The sequence below is a fragment of the Tauraco erythrolophus genome, chromosome 4 (assembly GCF_009769465.1).
Source record: "Tauraco erythrolophus isolate bTauEry1 chromosome 4, bTauEry1.pri, whole genome shotgun sequence".
NCBI lineage: Eukaryota > Metazoa > Chordata > Aves > Musophagiformes > Musophagidae > Tauraco > Tauraco erythrolophus.
The window spans coordinates 17,463,754-17,486,963 of NC_141468.1; the positions used below are offsets into that span (position 1 = coordinate 17,463,754).

Here is a 23,210-nt window from a genome sequence, read left to right on the forward strand (position 1 = left end):
AAAACTAGCGCTTCACAGCCAAAATAATGCTGGTAATTAAGCAGGAAAGGACAACGTGAAGTAAATTTTCCCAATCATTTGATTGGGCTCCCATAGATTAAATCACCGATGGACATAGCACTGCTCTGTATGCTGTTAGCCCCTTTGGACCTAAACTGCCTTGGAGTAATTGATTCTGACTGTGGTGTATTGATGTTGTGATAGAGTCAGTGTAGTTTATAAAAATACTCAGACATTACAGAAATTATTTTCATTATTTCAGCCAACATATTGTGTCTAATGCCACTGTTTCCAGAATAGTTGCATAAATATGTGCAGGTAATTAAGGAAATGAGTTGATAATTTGATATAAATGCTCATGTAACTCCCTCTAGAGGTCTTAGACTGTCTTGTGCCATATATACTGCGTAGTAACATCTTTGCATTTCCATTGCTGTTGTAGGTCCAGGAGGGGATGAATCTGTTAATCACTGGACCCAATGGCTGTGGAAAGAGTTCGCTCTTCAGAATTTTAAGTGGTTTGTGGCCTGTGTATGAAGGAGTTCTCTACAAACCTCCTCCACAGCACATGTTTTATATACCCCAAAGGTATGTGTTTTGCTCAAGGTGATACCTTTTTTCTGGTTACATGAATTTTGACCCTGCTTCTCTCATTTTCAATCTATGATATGTACAGCCAAGTTAAAAGCTGGTAATCACAACCCCAGCTGTGTGGAGGCTGAAAAAAAAAAAAAAGATCCCTTTTTGTTGATGATGCAGATCTTCAGTCATTGAAAAGGGCTCACATACTCTTGTGATGGAACCTGTGTTCCCCTGCTGGCTAAAGTCCTGGATGATCGGGATCATGGGAATGAAGTAGAATCTGAAAGGAAGTTGAAATAGACCTAATAGATCTTAATTCTGTTTTCACTTTAAAACCAAAGATCAAAACAAGTGGGAGTGTTTTGGTTCCTAAATGTTGAATTGTTCAAAATCATAGAATCATAGAATGGTTTGGGTTGGAAGGGGCTTTAAAGATCATCCAGTTCCAGCCCCCCTGCCGTGGGCAGGGACACCTTCCACTAGATCAGGTTGACCAGAGCCTCATCCAACCTGGCCTTGAACACTTCCAGGGATGGGGGAGCCACAACTTCTCTGGGCAACCTGTTCCAGTGCCTTACCACCCTCAGAGGGAAGAAATTTTTTTTATTATTATTTTATTTATATATTTATATTTTATTTATTATTTGATCTTATTATATTTATTATTGTTAATTTTATTTTGAAAATAATTTTCTAAACTTCAACTTTTACACTACAAAACCAGAATCCAATCCAATATTAGCTGCAAATTATCTTTTTTATAACAGGTGCTCATTTCACTAAGGGAAACATGGAGGGGGGTTTTGTGCTTCATTTGCATTCTGACTTGCTGTTGGACTCTCAGAACATAATTTAATACAATTGATTCTAGAGTATCTCCTTAGAGACTTCTAACTAGGTTGTTTTGCAAAAGCAAAATCAAACACTGAGAATCTTTGATTGCTTTCTGTAGTTCATTTCTTCCCGTGGGCAAAAGAAGTATTCATCGTTCCGTTTGTAGTCTTGTTTAAAAGTACAAGCTATTAAGCTGAATGGAAAATATTAAATGATAAGTAGATTTTCCTTGCTGCAGGTGAAGGTAACACAGAACATTTATCTGTAATTTTTTCAAATATATGTATAATTTGTTGCTAGCTATTGTCATTTTTTCTGAGCCACTCGCGGGTTTCATCCAGGAATTTGGAGCAAAATGCTTTATTAAATGTTTTCAAAACAGTATTTCAGAATTCCTATTGTGTGGGACATTCTTAAAATCAATTTTATTCTTAGGAAGAACAAAAGCTATTCTGAATTTTTTTCTTGCAGAAAATCTTGAGTTTCAGCCACTTCTGTCATCTGTGTGATCCCAGCTCCTTCTCAGATCAACGTCTGAGGCTGGCTTGCCTACAGCCCTTCGCCTTTACTTACGTCTCCTTTTTTCTGTGAAAGCCAACAAACTCACACTGCGTTCAAGGCAGATTTGCCAAGGTGCTGGTTGAGGGGGTTGAATCACATCTGCTGCGTTTTCATTTCTATAAACACGGTTCTTTGTTAGCTGTTTCCCTTAACTTTGTGGTGCTGGGGGAGTTTGTCCAGCAGACCTCTTCTTTGGGATATTTCAAAACTTTTGGTCAGAAACTGAGATTCAACCAGCGTCTTTCCAGCCCTCTGTGACCAAAGCTGCATAGGGATTGAGATATCACCTTGTGGTGTACCCTGCAGGTATCGCTCAAATGCAGTCCATCCTAACGTCATCCCTTGGGAGAAAGGGTGCTGCTGTGGTGTCTTCGGGACATCTAAGTGATGTTGCCATGGCTCATCTCTGTGGCTCTGTGTGAGCTCTGTGCTCCTGGAGGGTTTTTTAGGCAGTACAGAGGTGTTCTCTTCCCAAGGGACAGAGCAGCGTCTGGGTGCATGGGGCAACAGGGAATGACAGAGAGGGCTCTTCTGCAGAAGTGCTACACCTTGATTATGGCTGAAGATTTTGAAGTCTACTTTGGGGGACAGTTCAGCTGTGTTGCTATGGATTCTGCAGCCTTGGAAGTGTGGCCTGTCAGTCATAAGTGTCTTGTATTTGGAAAGAGACTGTGAGACTGAGTCTGGTACAGATTTGTGAGTGAATGTGACTGAAAGGGCTGATATAGTACAGCAATCAATCAGGCTTGTTTGGTAGGATGTCCTTGATGATCTCGAGTTGCATATTGGTCTAGTGTATTTGTTCTTTGGGCTTACAGAGTCTTAGGTGAATATCTGAGACACTAAGAATGACTTGAAGGAGATTCAATTTTAAATTGAAGTTTATTCGTTTCTGAACCAGATTTGCAACAGATCTGCTGGGTTTTTAGGGCTTTTGTGTGGGTTGCCTTATGTGGTCCAAGCATTTTTTTTTTCTGCCTGTATTCCACTTCTGAGTGCTTTAACAGTTCATTTATTTATGGCCAAGATAAATTACACATTCAGCTGGGTTTTTTTATTGTCTATATCTGACTGTAGGATACATTTACAATTTCTGTAGTGTTTTGTAAATTGTTCCAAAGTCCCAAAATTAAAGCAGCATGTTTTGGAAGGTCCTGCTGGTGCAACCATTTTGCTTATTAACCCAGTGCAAATTGCTGCTTGGTCAGGGTTACCTTCTGTTTTTGTTGGTTTTTTTTAGACATACATCTAAAACTTCAGACTGAGGAAGGTGATGTCCTGCCTATATTTTATCATGTACGTATTTCAGCGTAACTTTAGGGAAAATTTATGTTCTGAACTGAGAGGATCTGGGAGGTGGTAGGATGGTATCAGCTGGATTCCACCTACCTCACTCTTTCATTTGGTGGGTAGGTGAAAACTGTGGTATAGCAGAAGACTCTTGAATGGGTGGACGTCCATCAGAGCAGCGAGTTAGAATGACATCACTGTGTTTAAGTGTATACATTATGTTTCTGGTCTAAGAACATGGGAGAATTCTCTCCATGAGTGGACACAGTTACCTCTGAGCCTGGTCAGAGCTTTCTCCTGTGTGCCTTTGGCTGAATTCTGTATTAGCCCTCTTTGTGTCTTTGAGTCAAATGTAGGAACCTTGTCTCCACATGGCGAATGGTGGAGAATACAGTGACTACTAAGTAGCAGAATACTCCCCAGAGAATAGAAGCTCACTGAAAAGATTATTTTTTCATCTCTATTTGTAATGTTCCAGCGTAGTATTCCAGAAACGTGTGGGAAATCATATGTCTTTGCCAAGTTCAAAAGCTACACACAAAAGTGATTTGTTAAAAAGTGAATTATCTCATTGTATACTCCAAATTTCATCAGCACTGCAAACACTTTGTAGTTAGCTTTACTTAGCAGTATGTAGGCTTTAAAACGAAGCCTGAAGAGTCCCTATGCTGGGAGAACTGGGGTTGTTTGGTCTGGAGAAAAGGAGGCTGAGGGGAGACCTTATCGCTCTCCACAACTACCTGAAAGGAGGTTGTAGCAAGGTGGGTGTTAGTCTCTTATCCAAAGTAACAAGCAATGGGACAAGAGGAAATGGCCTCAAGTTGTACCAGAGGAGATTTAGATTAGATATTAGGAAAAATTTCTTCACTGAAAGGGTTGTCAAGGGCAGGAACAGCCTGCCTAGGGAAGTGGCTGAGTCACCATCCCTGGAGGTATTTAGAAGATGTGTAGATGTGGTGCCTACGGACATGGTTTAGTGGTGGACTTGGCAGTGTGAAGTTAACAGTTGGACTCAAAGATCTTAAGGATCTTTTCCAACCTAAATGATTCTATTATCTTTTTAGATTGCTTAGCATCATTATACTGCTTCTTTTATCTCTGTGAATCATTGTGAGATTTTTTTTTTTCTCCCCTTATATAGGGCCAGGCCATGCAGAATTTGTCCTTAATCAGTCACAGTTGTGGTGGATGCTGATGGGACAGACTGCTCTTTGAGGGGCAGGGAGAGAGAAGCCCAGGGATTTCTGTGCATGTGGCTCTGCCGCTGTCCGTGACTGGCGTGTAAAAGAGGAGGCTGGGCCGAAGAGAGGGAGGCTTTAAGAGGCTTTAAACAGTCTGGCATCATACTGGTGCCAAAAGCAGCTTGTTTGCAAGGATGGGTCAGTGCTAGGAGCTGGTCACAGCTCAACAAGTTGTCACATCTCATTGAAGCCTCAGTAACGGACAGTGCTTTTACCCCTTCTTCCACTTCCCTGTCCTTCTTTTGCAAAGTAAAATTCATTTGTGTTAACCACCTCTTTGCATTCCTCTTTTAATTAACTGGTCAAGAAGGTAGCATGAATGAAAAACTAAATGCTTGTGGGTGCTCTAGTTGGTAAGGAATCATGATTCAAATCATATTTGAGAAACATAATTTTAAATTATAAATAATTGACAATAATATGTAGTGAGTAGCATGAGTACCAATGCTAAAGATATGACCACAAGATGTGTATGTAGAGCTTAGGGAATTCATGAGGCAGTCAATTCTTTCATAGTATATCAGCAGTGTATCTGAAGGTAGCCTGATTTCTCCAGACTGTGCCCTGTTCCTACTCTGTTGGTCTTAAACACGGAAGAGAACCCATCCCTGTGGAATTAGTGAGCTCTAGTGTATACTTTCTCCTAGCATTTACTCCAGCTCTTCTTGCTCTCTTACTAAAAGTCTCAGCTTTTTCAGTTGTAAGGCAACAGATTCTGTGCATGTTGGCTCTCATTTCCTTCGTTCTCCCTTGTTTGATGTAAGTGCCAGCAGAATTGCACAACTACGTACTTGCAGGTTACCTTGACAACACCACAGGAATATTCCTCAATGTGTCTGTGCCGTAAAGCTGCAGTAAAGCTGTAATCACCAGTGGGTTATTGATATGAATTATTCTTCATTTTCAGCCTGCTGTGTCTTACTGTCTTATTTGCATCAAGGGATGTGTCATGCAGTCCTCATTGGTTCCATAACATTCTATCACGGCTCTCCAGTCCTCCTAGCGCAGCACATACCTAAAATGTCTGTCAGCATTGTTTCTGTCTTTCTTGAGGACTGATTCACTGATTCACTTTTGCAGAGCTCAAAGTAGTTCTTAATCCACTGCATTTCTTTCTCTTGGTCCATTATTACTGTTTTTTCTCTCCAGCTTGCTTCTACTGTAATTTGGATATTTTTGTGAGAGGGGCATGTTTCTCTAGTAGAATGCTTAGTTTCTCTGTAATTCTGTGTGCTATTCTGGTAGGAGACCAATCCTGACCACTTACTTAGTGATCACAGTTGACGGTCCAATTCTGTATTCCCTCTCTCTTGCTCATTCAAGTAGATCTCTAATATGTCTTTCCTTCAACACCAGGCTTGTCAGATGCAAAAATAGAGGCAACCAAAGAGCCACTAGTATCAAATGTTGTTTGTTCTTCATCATTTAAGATTTATATAGCTATATCTTGCTGCCTTCTTACCAATGCTAGGATAGTATGAACAGTTTAAATGTTTATCTGACCTTTCAAAGCTGTTTGATTTTGCATGTGTCTGCTCTATTTCTGATGGTTTATCTGGGGTTCCTTTACAAGTCTTTTCCTGTCTGGCGTTTTTCCTTCTGTATTCTAAATATATCCATGGCTACTAAACAAAATTGCATCAGCTATGAAGATTTATTTCCTCTCTTTAGCTCTATTGAGTAATCCAAATGTCTGATGTGATTTGCCTGAAGTAGTCCAACAATGTTTATCATGTGGATGAAACCAAGCAAGAACATTTTGGTTCTAAGTGATATAAATAGTGAAGTGATACAAGTAATTTTGACATTATAAGCACATGAAACTTTGAAGATTATAGCATGATTCAAATGTTATCTTAAGCATGGAGGGTGGAAATAGCGGCCACTGTCATTAAAATGTAGTTATTTCCTAAGACAATTCCTGATTACCTAGACAACTTAATTTTGCAAAATTGTTGTGTTCACTTTCAGGTACCCTATATTGCATATGGAAGTATATGCATGTGTGGTATGTGTGTATATATATATATATATATGGTTCTTCTGTATGAGACTACTTTCTTGTTAGCATGCCGTCGGTCTGTTGGAGAAGCAACCCAAACGCAGTGTTGTGCTAACGCGCCTACGTGAGTTCTGGTGCCTCGGCTCGTTTAGGTTGGCTCGGATGTCTCTGGGCTATGTCATATTTTGCACATCCTAATTTCTCATCAGCTCATACTGCTGTGTCTTTAAGTACGATCTCTTAAGTGAGGGTCGGGTGGAGTTAAACTGTACTCTGCCTGCACATGCCAACACGGCACTGGGGATTGTCATTGCCCTTCAGTGTTTTGCTGACAGTACACCACCCGTTGACTTGTTCCTTCAGTACTTTGCCATCGCTTCATGTCATGCTGCATAGATATCTACTCCCTTGCACACTGCATCTATCTGTCGTACTTATTGTTATCAAGTTCATGGTGCTCCTTTTAAATATGTTTACTTCCAAAGTTCACCATTTATCTGACAGATGGGAAGAAGGTCTGTGGTAGATAACCTTAACACAAAGTGTAACATAATAACATACTTCAGTTACACATACTATTTTGATATGTTTGCTTTAACAAATCAGCTGCTACTTTATATCTTCCTTTTTCTTTTTTGAAATGAATCAAGTCAAGACTCAGTATCCTGCTGTTCATTAAACGGGTGGCCTTGCATCTGAGCGAGCTGTTAGGCTATCCTCTCAGCCAGGGCACAGCTTTTCCCATTTCATCTTACTGAGATTCACATAGAAATGCTTGCACTTCTTCCTGATGGAAAGAAGTCCTGTCTTGTCTCATCTAGAACAGAAAAGTTCTTGTCTTCCTGCACTGTAGGTTAGCAGAAGCTTTGCCTGCCAGGATCACTGGGAGACCTCTCTGTTTCCACTGAAGGCTAACTCACAGCTGTAAAGTTCGATGGTTTTTAATTAGGTCTATGTGCTGACTGATCACGAGTAATGACGGTACCTCTTGGAAGCACATTGTGAACAAGATTCACTTACGTTAATAGTCAGAGGTGGAAAATGGCTTTATGGATTAACTGCTACTCCCTCTCAAGCCATGCAAGGTGGCTTCCTTACTGGCCAGACACAGAGTCAGCTAATTAAAGCACAGCTTACAAGTCTTTCCTGTTATTAGGCAGAGTTGCAGAAATCCCAGACTGAAGACTTTAGTCAGCTTGCTGCATTTGGGTTTAGTTTAGATTTAAAATGTATTTACATAAATCCAACACTGGTCTTAAAGGCTGCAGCCGAACTGATGTTTGTGAAGGACTTCAGTACGGTCTAGGGTTTTGGTCCCTCAATCCCTTCAGACTGGAGGCCTGTCTGAAGTGAGCTGTAGCTGTGAGAGATACCAATAAGACTAAAAGCGGGTGAGGAACTGAGTTGTGGTTTTGAGACATACTCAACTTTTACTTTATATGGAGTCAAGCGCATTTCCTAATGGGCAGTTGTCTGAAGCACAGAAGACAGTACCACACTTGACACAAATGAAGACCCTTGTTGACTAGTTTGAATCTCCATGGAAGTCCAGGCTTGCTTTGATACAGAGATTTTAGTATCATCTCTTACCTACTGGGGATCTTTTCAGTTGAAGCACTATTATTACCACCTTCTGTATAGATGGATGGAGAGACTTCATTCTCCAGACTCATGGAGATGGCTTACTTAAAGCACAATGTGGTCACTTGGTGCAATCCAAGTCTCTTTTATTTATGATCCATACAAGAACTGGAACATTCAGAGGATTAAGATCCATTCAGTAACTCATTACATTCCTACTGAGTCACAGATACAGAGGTATAAAGTGCTGTCGGCTGCATGACTGCTTAAATACTGTGATATGTATGCAACTAAAAGGTGAAATCCGTTCTGGTAACCAAAGCAGCATCCCTCCTATTTTCAATGTTGCTTCAGTACTAAGCACATAAATCTTGTTTTGGCTCCCGCACAAAAGTGGGTGTCACTAATATGCAGAACTCAGTCTATTTACATTCTTTTGAGGTGTCTTCCTCAACGTTACAGAAGAGCTTAGTTTTTGTGTGTGAGGATGCCCAGTTGCAGGAATATTTCTACTAGGTTCTCTAGCAATCATCTGCTCTGTGTTTCATAACATATTTTGGACACCATGTTCTTGCCAGCATGAGCTTGCAATGCCTCCACCCCCCACTTGCGTCTTTTGATAGAATTTGGATATAAAAAGTCCTCATTCAGTACCAGTAATTACACGTTGCCTGCACCGCCTTTTCAGGCATCCATCTATGTGCCAGACTGTTCATGGAACTTCATTAAAAATCTGGGAAAAATAGACTTCGAATTTTTTCTCAAGTACATTGTCAGGTTAAACTTGACAAGCATTTTATAAATATGAAGCCACTAAATAGATTATAAGAACTGAGTATGTAGCTGGTATTTATAGAATCCAACCAGCAATGCAGCTGACAATCTATTTAATCTGTGCTGGGTTCATTTTGCTGAAATAAACAGCTCACTTGCCTTTAAAATCTAGTTTTCGTAGTAGTTCCAGGGAAACAAATTCATCTACAGGTTAACTGAGATTGCTGTGTAACTTAGCAGTGATGTGGACAAACTTGCGTGTGAAGGAGTAATCTGGTGGTTGCATTTACATGACCTAGTTTCTGCAGAGAAGGGCCATTACGGTGTCCAGCTTGGGCAGTTACCTCCAGCTTAATGCCCTACATTGCAACTGTGCAACAAAGGATCTTTGACAGATAAGCAGAATGGCGAGTGTTTACTATTTCAGTAATATTTTACCTAGGAATGTCAAAAAGCATGCTTCAAATGCATTACGCGTATCAAATTATGAGAAGCAATCTGGCTACATAACACTGGGAAGTACTGGGAAAAATAAACTACAAAACCTGCCTGACATAAAAAGCTTAATATGAAAAGACTGAAAGGATGCTGGCTTTTGCGAGGGGAGGACAGCTGAAAGCTCTAATAACAACTGTGTCATGTTCCCTGAGAAGTCCTTTCTCCTCTTTCTTATTATAGTTTTCAATCAGAAGCTCTCGTTACAGTGCCCTATGCTTTTAAATATGCACACAGTAGACATAGCCAACACCTCCTCCTTGAGGAGAAGACGATAGTCCTTCCCGTATACTATAGGCTCTGCCTTTTGCCTGCCCCTGTGTCCTGGGCTCCAGAACTGTGTCCTAGCTCCGAGGTGAACTGGACCGTCAGCCCTCTCCCAGCCTCTCCATGATCTGCTCACTCAGACACCTTTCTTAGGGTTTAGTCCCATGTTTGGCTACCTGCAGCCTGAGGATCTCACCCTGTCTCCTTCCACCAGCTCACTGTGGTTTCCAAGGTAGATGTAGGTTTTATTCAGCACAGTGATTCTATTCTGCATTTCTTGAAGACAATGCATTATTCACTAGTAACACCCCACCTTCCAGAAAGAAGACTATTAGCCATTTTTTCATACAAGTGTTCAACCCCCACCTCCAGCAAGTTAAAGCAATAAACTGTCAACTCACACACCAAAGGTAGAATTTGTCTGTGTTCACTTAGACAGCTAAAAGTTAGACATCCTTGTGGGAGCTTTATAATGAGTGAACTGTCTACCTCCAGAGGGTGATTCACTGTTGCAATGCACCAACGAAAGTGTTCATTGATGATGCCAGTAAGAAAGGTATTCAAATCCTGTAATGCATTAATTAAAATTCCTTTTATTAGAGATAAGGAATAAGTTGATAGCATAGATAATCACACAATCATATAATGGTTGAGGTTAGAAGGGACCTCTGGAGGTCATCTGGTCCAACCCCTTTGCTCAGGCCGGGCCACCTAAAGCTGTTTGCCAAGGACCATGACCAGATGGCTTTTGAGTATCTCCAAGGATTGAGACTCTGCAGCCTCTCTGGGCAACTTGTTCCAGTACTTGATCACCCTCACAGTGAAAAATTGTTTCTTGATTCTCAGATGGTGTTTCCTGTTTCAGTTTGTGGCTGTTGCCTCTGGTCCTGTCACTAGGCACCACTGAAGAGCCTGACTCCATGTTCTTTGCACAATCCCTTCAGATATTTATATACGTTGATAAGATCCCCTTGAGTCTTCTCTTCTCTAGGTTGAACGGTCCCAGCTCTCTCAGCCTTTCCTCATAGGAGAGATGGTCCAGTCTCTTCATGATCTTTGCGGCGCTTACGTCCCATCAGCTGCTAGGAACCCAGCATTTCACAGACCTCTAGTCACAGCATGGCATGCTGCATTTGATCCCATCTGTGCTAAGGTTCATTGGCATTATGGTCTTTAGCACTCTGGTAGGATTTTCCTAGAAGTTAACAATTCCATTTATCATTTCTACTGTCAAACAAAAGGGTGTTAGCACGAGAACGTGCTGCTTCACTTCAAGATAAAGGCAAGGACACACAGGTGATGTAATTGATGGTGCCAAGTAGGAACTGCTTGCAGGCTCCTCCGTTACAATTAGTTGGCAACGTTTATCCTGCAGCCAAGTGATAAGTGCAGCACAGCACAGGCCTGAAGGCCAAGTTATGTGGCAGCACAGCCCAACACGGTGCAGCAAAGTGTAGCACAGGCCGTGCTCGCTCAGGTCGACTGTTCTGTGGATTGCTAACTCCTCAATACACAATACCCTTCCAGTTCAGACCACTGCAGCTGTTCATCCTGTGTCCTAGGACAAACACCTAAGATACATGAGACCTACTGGAGGTACCAGTTCACTAGAGGACTCCATTGACTACAAGGAGAGCCTGGGGTGACTAGCTCAGACTCTTACTACTCAGATGAGTAACTTTTAGGTGAGATGGGTCTCCTCTGCAAATAATGCTGAGTAGCCCCCAGAACACTGGGTTTTCAGTTCTTTGTTTTTGAGTCATTAGTTATGTCATGGTCCCATGGGAGCATGTAGCAGGTGGGTTTTTTTCTGCAGTTGATCATGTGTGCACTAGCCTAGTTTAGATGGGAGCATATATTTCCCAAGAGGGAAAACTTGCAAGCTTGTTTATCTGCCTAACGTTTTGCATTAATTATACCCTGTCAATTTTAGTTTCTTCAAGAGATTACTACAGCTCCCTTGTGGACAATTCAGGACCTATAATGCTTACGAAATGGCTCTAATAACATTCCAGGTATCCATATATGTGGTGTGACTTTGTATTCTGCGCTGTCATGTTCTGCCCTTTGTAATGCAGTGTTTCACAGAGGGTTAGAGAGGGAAGCCAGTGCAGTGGGTGACTTCTCGCTCGTTGGCAGGGTGTTTCACTGGAGACACACTATTGCTCTAGTATTACTTGAATATTCATATCCCAGTGCGTGGAAAAAAATGATGCCATGGACAACTAAGCATTGTAGAAACCCAGAGCAAAAGCAACCTCTGCTCTAGAGGCTTCACTGTCCACACTTCCTCTTCTCTGTGAAGTAAGTTGTCACTTCTTATCTGCAAAACCATGAATAATTTGGGATCTTTCTAAAAGAAGGAAGCAGCTTTGCTCATGGTGTTATGTTGCTGTGATAAAAATCAGAAGCACCTATTAGGCTGGGGTATGCCTGGTGGGACTGGCAGGCTGGACTCTTGTCCAGAACAGCTCATTGTTCTTTCTTCAATTCATTGATTTTCCTGATCATCCATCCAAATAATCCCTTTATCATCAGGACTGCCAGAGGTATGAAAAGACTGGGCTTGCAAAAATTGGATGTTTAAGAAGAGTATTTTTCCTTCATTTTTCTGGCTGGTTGATTTGATTCATTGCAGGAGGTGTAATTATTTCAGATTGTATTAGCTGGTCGCATTTTGTAGAAATTGTCTGGGATTTGTTTTTAATTATACATGTGTTCTTGTGTTCTTTCTGTTGTCTCTGCCTACCACAAGATACAAATATACTGAACTGGATAGTTTTGTCAATTGTTAGCCTTAAACTTTTATGCCATCTGACCAGTTCTAGTTATATTTTAAGTGGTTTTGGTAATGGTGAGTAAGTAAATCATGAGATACGATGATAGCTGAGCATGAATAGTGCTTTAAATGAAAGGCTTCTTTTACCTTTCTGGTTATTATTTCCTCCCAGATTATTTTCTTGCAGAGATGTGTATAGCTTCTTTGCAAAGAAAGCCACAGAGTGATTAGTGTGATTTTTTTCAGCCTTTGATATCAGATTCTAATTATATGCATTGAGAATTCAGCCTTTCATACTGCGCATTTCATTTCCTGTTAACTATGTTAATGGCTATAAGCTGATTACATTCCACTCTGGTAACTGATCTATCTGAAATATTTAGAGGATGTTCATGGCTAATTCTGTGCGAGTGGAGAGGAGAGTTCAGTGTAGGGTATTTTAAAGAGAGCTCAATTATTTATATCTTTAGAAGGGTTGCTGAAACTTTAGCTGGCCGTAAAATCCCTTGAACTAGATACTGTGCATTAAACTGAGCCTGTTGCTTTTTTAACATTTTGCTAAATATTATATTAGTTATTTTTTAACTCTTTGGTGTAAGAGTAGTGGATACAACATTATTTAAAAAGAACTAAATTCACGTTCATTCAAGATATTTTATTTTTTCAAAGTCGTAGTGGTGGTGCCATCAGTACCTTTTTGCTCTTTATTTTATTAATGTAATCAAAAAACTGTTAGGAATCCAGACCACTTTAGTTAGTGGAGGCTGGCATTTCTTGTGCGTCACTATTGATCAAGCTTTGCTGCTGTTGAAAACCGTGAAGTTTATAATATTGACCTAAATCGGGAGCATGGCAAAAGCTGGAGTTCTGCTGAGGTAATTCCAGCTGAGGTATTACAGCGCCTAAAAATTAGGATCTTAGCGCCAGCAAGGTGATGGAAAGTTCTAAATATAGGTGGATTCCCTAGATAGTCGGCAGAGATTTAGGGCTTTTGGAAAATGATCCAAAAAATTGGTGTGGTAGGTAAAGGGAGCCACCTAGAGTTAATCCATAGGAATCTCTACAGATAAATGTTAAGTCCTGCTTCTTACTGAAGTTTAGGTGCTAAACTGAGAGCTAAACGTTAAACCTCTTTATCTATAACAAGTCCCCTCCTGAGAGCAGGCACCTAAATAAGATCAGAACCCCCTTTAATATGTTTTTACAATGCTACTGAAGGATTAGGATAGTTAGTGCATTTTATATTGAAGAGCATTGGGGAAAAAAAGGAATAATATAAATAATATGTGGCACAAGGATTGGTACTAAAGTCTCCCTCCTTCCAGTTAAGAACTCTGACTGGTATAGTATATGATTAGGCTCTTTCCAATAACTCTCTTCAGACACATGATTCCTGCCTCTTAGCAGCAGTTTCCCTGCTTCAGTGGGAAGATTAGTAGGTGCCCTCCCTTTGACTCCTTTTCAGCCTGGATGCTAGCCTAGAAAAATGGGAATCTGATACCCTGCAAGCTAAGAACTTAGCCTGAATTTGCTAACCATTAGCTTGTCATACATTTCCTCATCTTGCATCTCTAGTAGCTACAATGTTTTGTGCTGGACTTAAAACTCTTGCTTTCATATTCCGTGCTGTACTGGACCTTCTGGGGAATTAGACAGCAGTTGGGCACATCTGCAGAAGTGAGCTGTGTCCTTAGCTTTCTGGACTGGAGATTCTTCAGTGCAAGCACCAATTCCTTAAGATCTTCCAAGTTTCCTAGGAAGATATCTCCTTGGCTGGAGCTTGGGCTCCAGTATCGTCTTGAATAGAGGTGCCTAAATTTGGAACACATTTATTTTAGATGTCAAAGCAAGCACTCTGGTTTGCACTCTGAAACCACGCCAATCCTCTTTGAAAATCCGAGCTGCCATTTATCTGAAATGGAGAATCCCAGGTTTAGTGTTCCCCTTTCTCTATCCTACTTGGATATTGAGAGAGGCATCTTGTCAGCCAGACACAGAAACTTAAAAGATGGCTGTCATACTTTAGCCTGGCCAGCAACTAAACTCCACACAGCCACTTGCTCACCCTCCCCCATCACCAGGGGATGGGGAAGAGAATTAAAGGGGAAAAGAGAAAAAGACTCGTGGGTTGAGATAAGAACAATTTAATACTGCTAGTACTAATATATGAATATATACATGTACAATGATAGTAATATATATACAAACAAGTGATGCACGGTGTAATTGCTCACCACCCCTTAACCAAGGCCCGTCCTGTCCGGGACTAACGATCCTGAAACAGATAAGTCCCGACACCACAATCCTGGACGAGCAAGAGGCCCAAAAATAGACAATGAGAGAAAGAGAGAGCATACTCCAAGAGTCCGAAAGTGAGAGTCCCGGAAGAGCAAAGGCCCTTTTTTCTGGCTGTCCCTCACTTTTATACTGGACATGATGCTGCATGATATGGAATACTAATTGGCCAATTTGGCCCTCAATCCTAAGTCTAAGTACAAATCATAAGGAGAGTCGTGGACCCCCCATCCCGGCCATGCTCCCCCAGTCCTATTGTGCTCCTGCACACTGGCAAGAACACGGCAGCTGAAAAGTCCTTGAGACCTCAGTGCCAGCTACAAACATCAGTGCGCTGTCAGCATTCTTCTCAGAGCAAGTCTCAGACTAAAACCGAAACATGGAGCTCTTCTAGCTGCTAAAAAGAAGAGCTGACTCTGTCCCAGCTGAAACCAGGACAATGGGTCAGTCAAGAGTTTGTAGTTGCATTACACATAATTTTCTAGAAGATAAATCTTTTCTCGTGTAACTTTGCATGTCTGTGAGAATAATAGTGCCATAACAACTGCAAACACACTGGGACAGCAAATGGCAAGTCAGGTCCTGATTGCTCAATCAGAGGCATGCAGATGGCTTCCAGAATCACAAGCCACATGTTTTCAGACTTTACCTTCCATAGAGGAAGTGTTAATCGCAGCCTGTGCCAAGGAAGGTGAGGTGAGCTTCAGGCTGTGCCTGGAAGCAGTACCTTGGGCAGTTACATTGAACTAATATCCCTTAATTACTGATGCCAACCACTTATTAAGATATATTTTTGGTTCCTTTCTTATTCCAAGGTACTTATAATTAAGACTCTGACCATTCAGATTGCTTTATAGACTCTCATAGTGCATATTGATTAGTTGGTATAATTCTTTAAAATAATATGGTTTTAGAACAGGTTATCAGTTCTGTCAGCACAGTTTATTTTGCATAAAAGATGAAAACACCTTTGAATACATCCAAGAAGTATTTGTAAACATTTCAAGTGGATATGGCTTGGTCTGATTTTGGAACAGAAATTTCTTGACATCTAAGCAAGTCATCTTCCTTAACTTGCTACCCAAGAGAGTGAAGCCCTCTGCTTCTCAAGACATCAGTGAATTAATAGATGTTAGTACTGCCTGGTTACAGTGTGCAGTGTTAATCTACCGTCCCTTTGAATTGGCATCATACTTCCCTCTAAGCCTAACAGCTCCAACGTGCAAGTCCTCTGTTTGGAAAGACAAGTGACTGGTATGTAGTCCAATATGTTTTGTAGCACCTGCCCCCTTCTCCCTCCCCAAAGCTAACCGCAATAAAGAGACCATGTCATCAGCGACACTTGCCCTTCCTCCTTATATGATTTCTCTAATATTTTGCCAACATTTTACACAATGTCATATGTCAATAGGGCACTGGGGAATTGTCCATACTACAAGCTTCAGATTGCAGCACGTCTCGATATCATCTTTCTTTAAAGCCTGCACTGGAAGGGGGAAGCCGTAAGCCTTGTTACTAGCAGAATGAAGTTACAGCTCTGAAAATTGAAGTGCTAAGTGCACCAAACAGAAAATAGTGATGCAAGAAAACCATGAAACCATCAAAAAAGATCAGTTTATGAGAACTGAAAGTGTCTCTTCCAATAAATGCCTTGAAATTCGAGAAAACCAGGCAAGAATCAGTAAGTTTTTTTAGCTTTCTGGAGGTTTTATACTAGAGCTTTAAAAAAAGATTACTGATCTTAAATCCTGTCTCTCAAAACACTCAAAAACAGTGTAGGAATCTCTTCAGAGAGCAGAGAAAGAAATAAAACAATTGCAGAGCTATTATCATCAAAGACATGACCTGTGCGCAGCAGAGGAGTTGCTTTCAGAGTCTGTAAGAGTGCTTTCTTCGAGACTGGAACCCAGACACTCTGGAGGAAAGGAAAAACTCCATCAGAAATCAATTATGTCCAGTTAAACTCAAGTATTATTTTGAGACAAAAAGACTGGTTTTGTTGTTTGAACTGCTAAAAATTTAATGAAAGCAGTATTTTAACAAGGAGCTTACTGGCAAAGCCAAAATGTAACTGTTGCGGAATCCAGTTTTCCATGCTTCTTACTACTTCATGTCTAGCTATCACACGCATGTAACCTCAATTACAATAACATCTAATGTTTAACAGGTTTTAGTGTGTTTGACTTTGTGACATTCATGGTAGGTAAGGAGGTTATTGTCTTCAAGTTACAGATAGGGAAGTCTGGTTTAGTATGAGATTATGAGAATATGGGTTAGATGAGATCTCAACTGGCTTTAACACTTTAGAAGTTAGTTATCAAAGTTAGTTGTCTGGGCTCCATTCCTTATTGAGGGAGAAGACACTCCCAGGAGGCAATCCATCCTTACCCTAAAATAAATGGGATAAATCAATCATAGAGATACCTCTCTATTGTCAAGAGTTGGAGCACCAAATGAGACATCTCATGCCAAGCAAGATAAAGTGTCCTCTGAAGGACGTGAGTGGCTCCCTATAGGACAGAGGAAGCGGATATAGATGGAGGTCCCACCTCCCGGGACAGATCCATAACCACAAGCCATTCTTCCTCTCTGCTAATTAGTAATGGATGGGATTTGCTATTCCATTGCAGACTGGGCTTTTCTTTCATTTTTACAGACTGGGTGGGGAGAGGCGTACTTGGTAGTACTGGTGTGTTTAGATGGGAGGCCACAAGGAAAATGCAGTTGTACCAGGAAGCGGTGCTGGTGACTCAGTAAACAGCATGGCAGCAAGTGTCCTGGTGCAGTGCTTTTGAGCATTGCCTTCCTGGTTGTGCTGTAGGTTAAATCTCAGAGCTGCTAGTCATTACAGGATCATACTTCACAAGAGTACCGTATTAAAGCCCAGACAAATTATACAATAGGTAACTCTGTCCTTGTCCTTACCTGCAGCTTCACCTAAATTACATAGTCTAATGCACAACCTGATCTCAACTTTGCTGAGTGCAGGTGGAGTTCTGTCCCAGAGATGGCAGCAGTCTGGAGCGAGTGAAATGATTTCTACCTACGCAAGAAGTCAAGTCTTTTGGGATTTTAGATGGAGAGCACTACGGAAATGTAATATATCATTACTTCATGAAGTTACATAATGTTTAGAGTTGGGATTTTGCAATATCCCTGTTAATGTAAATGGTTCGCTGCACTTGATGTGAGCGTTGATGCAGCAGCCTGGAGCGGCACTCTTCCCACAGTAAGCAGAAAGCACAACAATGAGCAAAGAGGAGCAGCAATGCTTGTATTTGACTTGTGGTTCTGGATTTGCTCCATCTGGGTGCCTACCCACAGCAGGGAGATGACCAAATATTTGTGAGCAGTTCAGATCCCCTGCCCTTCCCACCCTCACCCAGCTGGTGGTGAAAATAGTTTAACTACAGGCAGGTACAGACAGTTTGCCATAGATGTCTGCAGCACTAACACCAATGCAGCTGATGCCAGCTCGAATGTGACTTTCAGTTGTTGCAGCTTTAGTTCTGTGATTCCACATCTGTTACATTGTGAATTCCTTTCAATTACTCTGTGGTGTGTTTTAGGGATTCTCAGAATAACAATGGGTAGATCCACCCCTTCTGCAGAGACACCTCCAAGGGAAGGGAAGAAATCTGCTGAGGTATTACACAGCTCTGCCAGGGAAAGCCTCTGCGTGGCTGAAACCTTCCCACCTCACAGATCCAGAACCTCTCAGGGAAAAAAACTGACCCCTCGTCAACGCACTGTGAAGTTGTTGGAAGCAGTACTCTGTGGCAAAGGCAAGCTGCCTGGAAATCGTCCTCATCGCTGGTCCAATTTTAACTGCTTCTCTCTGTCATCATCCCCTGGCTTTAATAAGACTGGTATTGTTTTGGCAGATGAACCCAGAGGGAGTTAGTGTTAACTCTTGGCACAGAAAGCAGGACAGAGTCTGGAGCCCAACTGTTCTTTGGCTCTGGCCTTCCCCTCCAAACTCAAAATCTCACAAATATTCCTGGGGTGTTTTCAGCTTCCAGAAGCTATCAGCAGTGTCTGTGGGACAGGATGGATGTTTGTCCTTCACAAGACATCCGTAGAACAAGAGCAGCAAAAGAGATGGCCAAATAGATATGTGTTAGGTTGCCTTTGCTCTCCTAACTTGAATGGCCTGATATCTTTTAGAGAGCTGTAAAACTGTTCTTTGAGCTGAGTTTGTTTAGATACTAGGAGAATTTTGGGGGCCTGGGCTGTACTAGAGGCTAGGCACAGCTCATAACATTGTGGAAGCTGTCTATAGCCATTCCAGAGACATGGCTGTGGTTGAGGGCTCTGGCTCCAAAATGGAGACAGCTTGTTTTAGTAAGATGGATGGTATTGCCTGGTCTGGGAACGTGGTGATTCAGAAGCTGCTGCACATACAGCTCAGCCTTGTGTTTGGCAAAGAGAGGCTGGTGCTGGGAGGTTTAAGCTGATCAGCTTCTCTAATTATGCTTTTTTGCAATTCGGAAGAGTTACACTGGCTTCTAGAGCCAGCTAAGTTACTCCTGGTCCCAGTTCTGCAGTCCAGAATAGCAGTGTGCAAAGGAGGTGTGCACTGCTCTCCTGCCTGACTTGGGTGTCTCCTGCTGCACCGCGGAAGTCTTTCCTAGTTTGAGCTGCAAAGTTTTTCTTATGATTCCCTTTTAACATGCAAATGTTTAATCCAATTTCTAGAACTCTTAAGTGTACCAAACCTTGAATATAGCATAGTTTCCCAGATTCCAAGTGAAAACATTCAGAATGGGCTATGAAGTGGGTGTTTCTTCTGCCTGATCTGTCATTTTGTTTTCATGCTAATACTACCCCTGTTGCTATGCTGTAATCAGCTGTTATGGAAACAATACATTGTCCCTAGGGTAAGTTTAGAAAAACATTCACCCACAATGCACCCACAGATAAATCCAGTTTTAGCAACGTGGTGTTTAAAGCATTATGCTCTGCTCATAGAGCATCAGCGAGATGCGCTCGCTTGGAGCCAGCCCCAGATAACCGGTTTCTCCGTATTCTTTCTCAGGCCCTACATGTCCATTGGAACGCTACGTGATCAAGTCATCTATCCAGACTCAGTGGATGACATGCACGAGAAAGGCTACCAAGATCAAGATCTGGAGTGTATCCTGCATACAGTTCACCTGTACCACATAGTTCAAAGAGAAGGAGGTAAATTGCATATTTTTGTAAAAAGCTTTACAAAATCTTTTCCTGCCGTGTGTGTCTTAGTGTGACTGACCTTTATTGACTGAACTGGCAAAACTGGATCCAGACCTTTTGTGGTTGTGGGAGCTGCAAAACCACGTGGTTGTTGCTCCTGATGCTAACGGAGGGAGAAGACTAAGTGCTCCTCTCCTCCTCAGTAAATCCATGCCTAAGCCAAACATCCTCGTTCTCTTGTAATGGCCAGTCTTTTCATGGTAGTGCGAGATCGACGACCTTCCTTCATTTTCTTAGACAATGTAATCTGTCTTAAAACCTTGTGATGTCACTGAGTACATCAACTCGAAAGCATATGAACGAAAGGAGAGTCAGGTCTGCTTTCACCTCCCTGGTTTGTGGGATCAGCAGGACTATATGCCACGGGAAGGAGTGTCTAATACCACAACACCAGGGTGAACAAGTTAATAACCAAATAATGCTGGCTGGCAGTAGAGTGTTGCCGTCTACCACTTGCTGTTTAAGTTGCCGTGTGTTCTCAGTGTTGTTTGTCCTAAGAGTAGGGAACAGTGCAGATACATTGGCACAGTAAGTATCAAGATGCTAAAGGCTTCTCTTGTGTCTAAGGAACTGGAGCATTTCATGCCTTTTCTCCCAAGCACAGCAATAACTTTCATCCTTTTGTTCCCACCAGCCACTAATCTCTAGTTTGAATTTCCTCCCCATCATTATGCTTTAAAAACAGACAGAGGACAAAATTGGTAACAGTTAGAGAGAAGAAGGAGGATCTTCAATCCCCTCCAAGGACCTGACGTCGGGAGTGCTGGATGTACCCTGCTTCTCTCTGCCAGCTGTCAGTGCTCCTTTTTGAGAGGGTACTTTGGGTGCATTGCCTTGTAATGTGTGAGCTTGGCACCTCTCAGGATCATTCTGACATCGGAAAGTAATGTCTCAGCCATTGGGAATCCCAAGGCAACATCTAAATTCCCACTCCTGGATGGCAGCCTCTTGCTCTGTTCAAAAGGAAGAAGGTGTATTTTCTTTTTGAAGTCTGCATGGGCACTCATCTGGTGTCTTTTCTGCACATTTTAGAGTGGGGAGCAGTGGTGGTTTACAGCAGCAATTGTATGCCTACAGATACTTCTCCACCTCACAATCCTGTTGATAGACTCTTATCTTTCCATGGGTTAATGCTTCTTTGTTAAGAATGTAATAATAACTGTTGGCCTTCAAGTTGCAATAGAAAATAAGAATCTGCCATCATTCTGATTCACGTTATGATTCAGATCTGATACAATGACACAAGGATTGAAAAAGTGGGCAGAGAGCTAAACTCAGTGACCGAAATAATTGCAGAGAAGGCCTCTACTCCCTACACTGACATTATAATTATTCCTGTTAGTATTCCTGAGTCACTTCACTAAATGAAGTGCCCAGATTGCGGAAGAACAAGCAGATGTGTTGGAATGGGGAGCTAGAAAAGGAGGATCAGTTAAATTGTCAGTGGCAAGAAGCCACTGTGGAGTGTGCATTCATAACCTGCTGATACTTGTACTGAGCAACACATGACCATCAGCGGTCAAAACCATATCCCAGTGGTCTCTGAATGCACATCGTTGTGGTTTATAACCCTGCAGCTGGAGCGTGTTATGATGATGGGGCAGTTACTGTGCTCCACATACGAGATGCCGTTGGCTGGGGTCAGTGTGCTCTATTGCCAAACTGAAACACCAGGTTTGGATCAAGCTTGCTCTACTTTCTGTGCCAAAGAAAGTATTTATTGCTCACCCCGTTCTTGCTCTTCTGCCTGTCTGACTGTGCATGCAGGACACACACAACCTATAAAAAGGTCTAGAGGACACTGTTAATGTTCAGCGGTGCTGCATTGAAACTCCACTCAGGATAAGGGCACACTTGTCTACACAAATGTTTAAAAAAAGTGTCTTATGGGCTTTGCAATCTAAAATGACAGAAGTGGGCAAAGCCGGAAAACAGGGGGAGAGATTACTGCATACCAGGAGGTTTTTAGGACCATAATACACTTACTTGTTCCCTTTTCTCCTTGGGCATTTGCAGGAGACAAGTGCTCCAAGGTAGGAGCAGAGAGGAAATCCATGACATATGATTTGACACGTAACATGGATTTCATATGCTTACATATTCTTTAGAGCTCCCCTAGTCTGGGACAAAGACTCATATTCTGGTTTTTTGAACCAGCAAGCCAGAGAAATATTTATTGAAAGTGAACAGTTGAATTTTTTGTTTATACATAACGGAATTATTTTTAATTCCAATTTTTATTTTATTATTTTGATTAAAATCAGATTTTTAAACTAAAATTATTCCTATTAAAAATTTAAATTTTTTATTCACAAAATAATGAAAAATCCCCTATAAAGCTTGTAGGACAAGGGATTTGCCCTAAACCATCTTTTTCCATTTTGCAAATGGCTTTGATGGTTGACAAACACTGATATTTTCCAATAGAAAAAAGTTTTGCTGAAATATTCCCATCAGGTTTCTATTTATACATTATATGCACTTTTTGAAAATATACTACATCTGAAAAAAAAAATCAAAGAAACCATTTTTAGTTAGGATATGTCCGTCCTATTTTGAATCGTTTCCATAAACTTTTCTAAGCTATCTGTCAATCATTAAGTTATAGAAATCTAATATAATTCTTCAATATTTTTTTCCTGTAGATCTGTAGAGGGCAGATTTAGGTTAGATACAAGAAAGAAATTTTTCACTCTGAGAGTGGTGAGGCAGTGGAACAGGTTGCCCAGAGAAGTTGTGGATGCCCTATCCCTGGCAGTGTTCAAGGCCAGGTTGGACGAGGCTTTGGGCAACCTGGTGTAGTGGAGGGTTTCCCTGCCGATGGCAGGGGGGTAGGAACTAGATGATCTTTAAGGTCCCTTCCAACCCTAACCATTCTATGATTCTATGATTCATTCTATGATCCTCTTCTCGTTCAGAGCCTTCCCTCCGTCTCGTCCCCTTTCACCTATCCCCTGCAGTATTAAGCCTCTACCGGACAGCCAGCTCCTTAGGGCATGACCTGGTTGTGTTTTAATTGACCACAGATGTCATGCATGTATAATATGATGCTTTGCAGTTTTGTGTTCTGCTCCCTGTGGGCAATTATGAAAAAGCCAGATGGAGCCAGAAGTGCGCAACTCTGACTCAATTTATTTGTCCTGGCATAACTTTATTGTCTTTAGCTGAATTACTTCCACATTGCATCAGTACAAGGGTCATTGGATTCCAAGTGTAAAGTAGCCAACAAAAGCCTGACGTTGTTCTTGTTGCTGCCAGCAGCAGAAGTTCCTCT

At 41.6% G+C, this 23,210-nt stretch overlaps 1 protein-coding gene across 1 annotated transcript in view; it reads left to right on the top strand.

The window, feature by feature from the left end:
* The window catches only part of ABCD2 (ATP binding cassette subfamily D member 2), a 48,728-nt gene that overhangs the window by 14,454 nt on the left and 11,064 nt on the right, over positions 1-23,210 (top strand). Inside the window, exons 6-7 of the mRNA XM_086610254.1 lie at positions 443-588; positions 19,740-19,885. Coding sequence (XP_086466380.1) covers positions 443-588; positions 19,740-19,885 — 292 coding nt within the window. The remainder of the gene's footprint in view (positions 1-442; positions 589-19,739; positions 19,886-23,210) is intronic.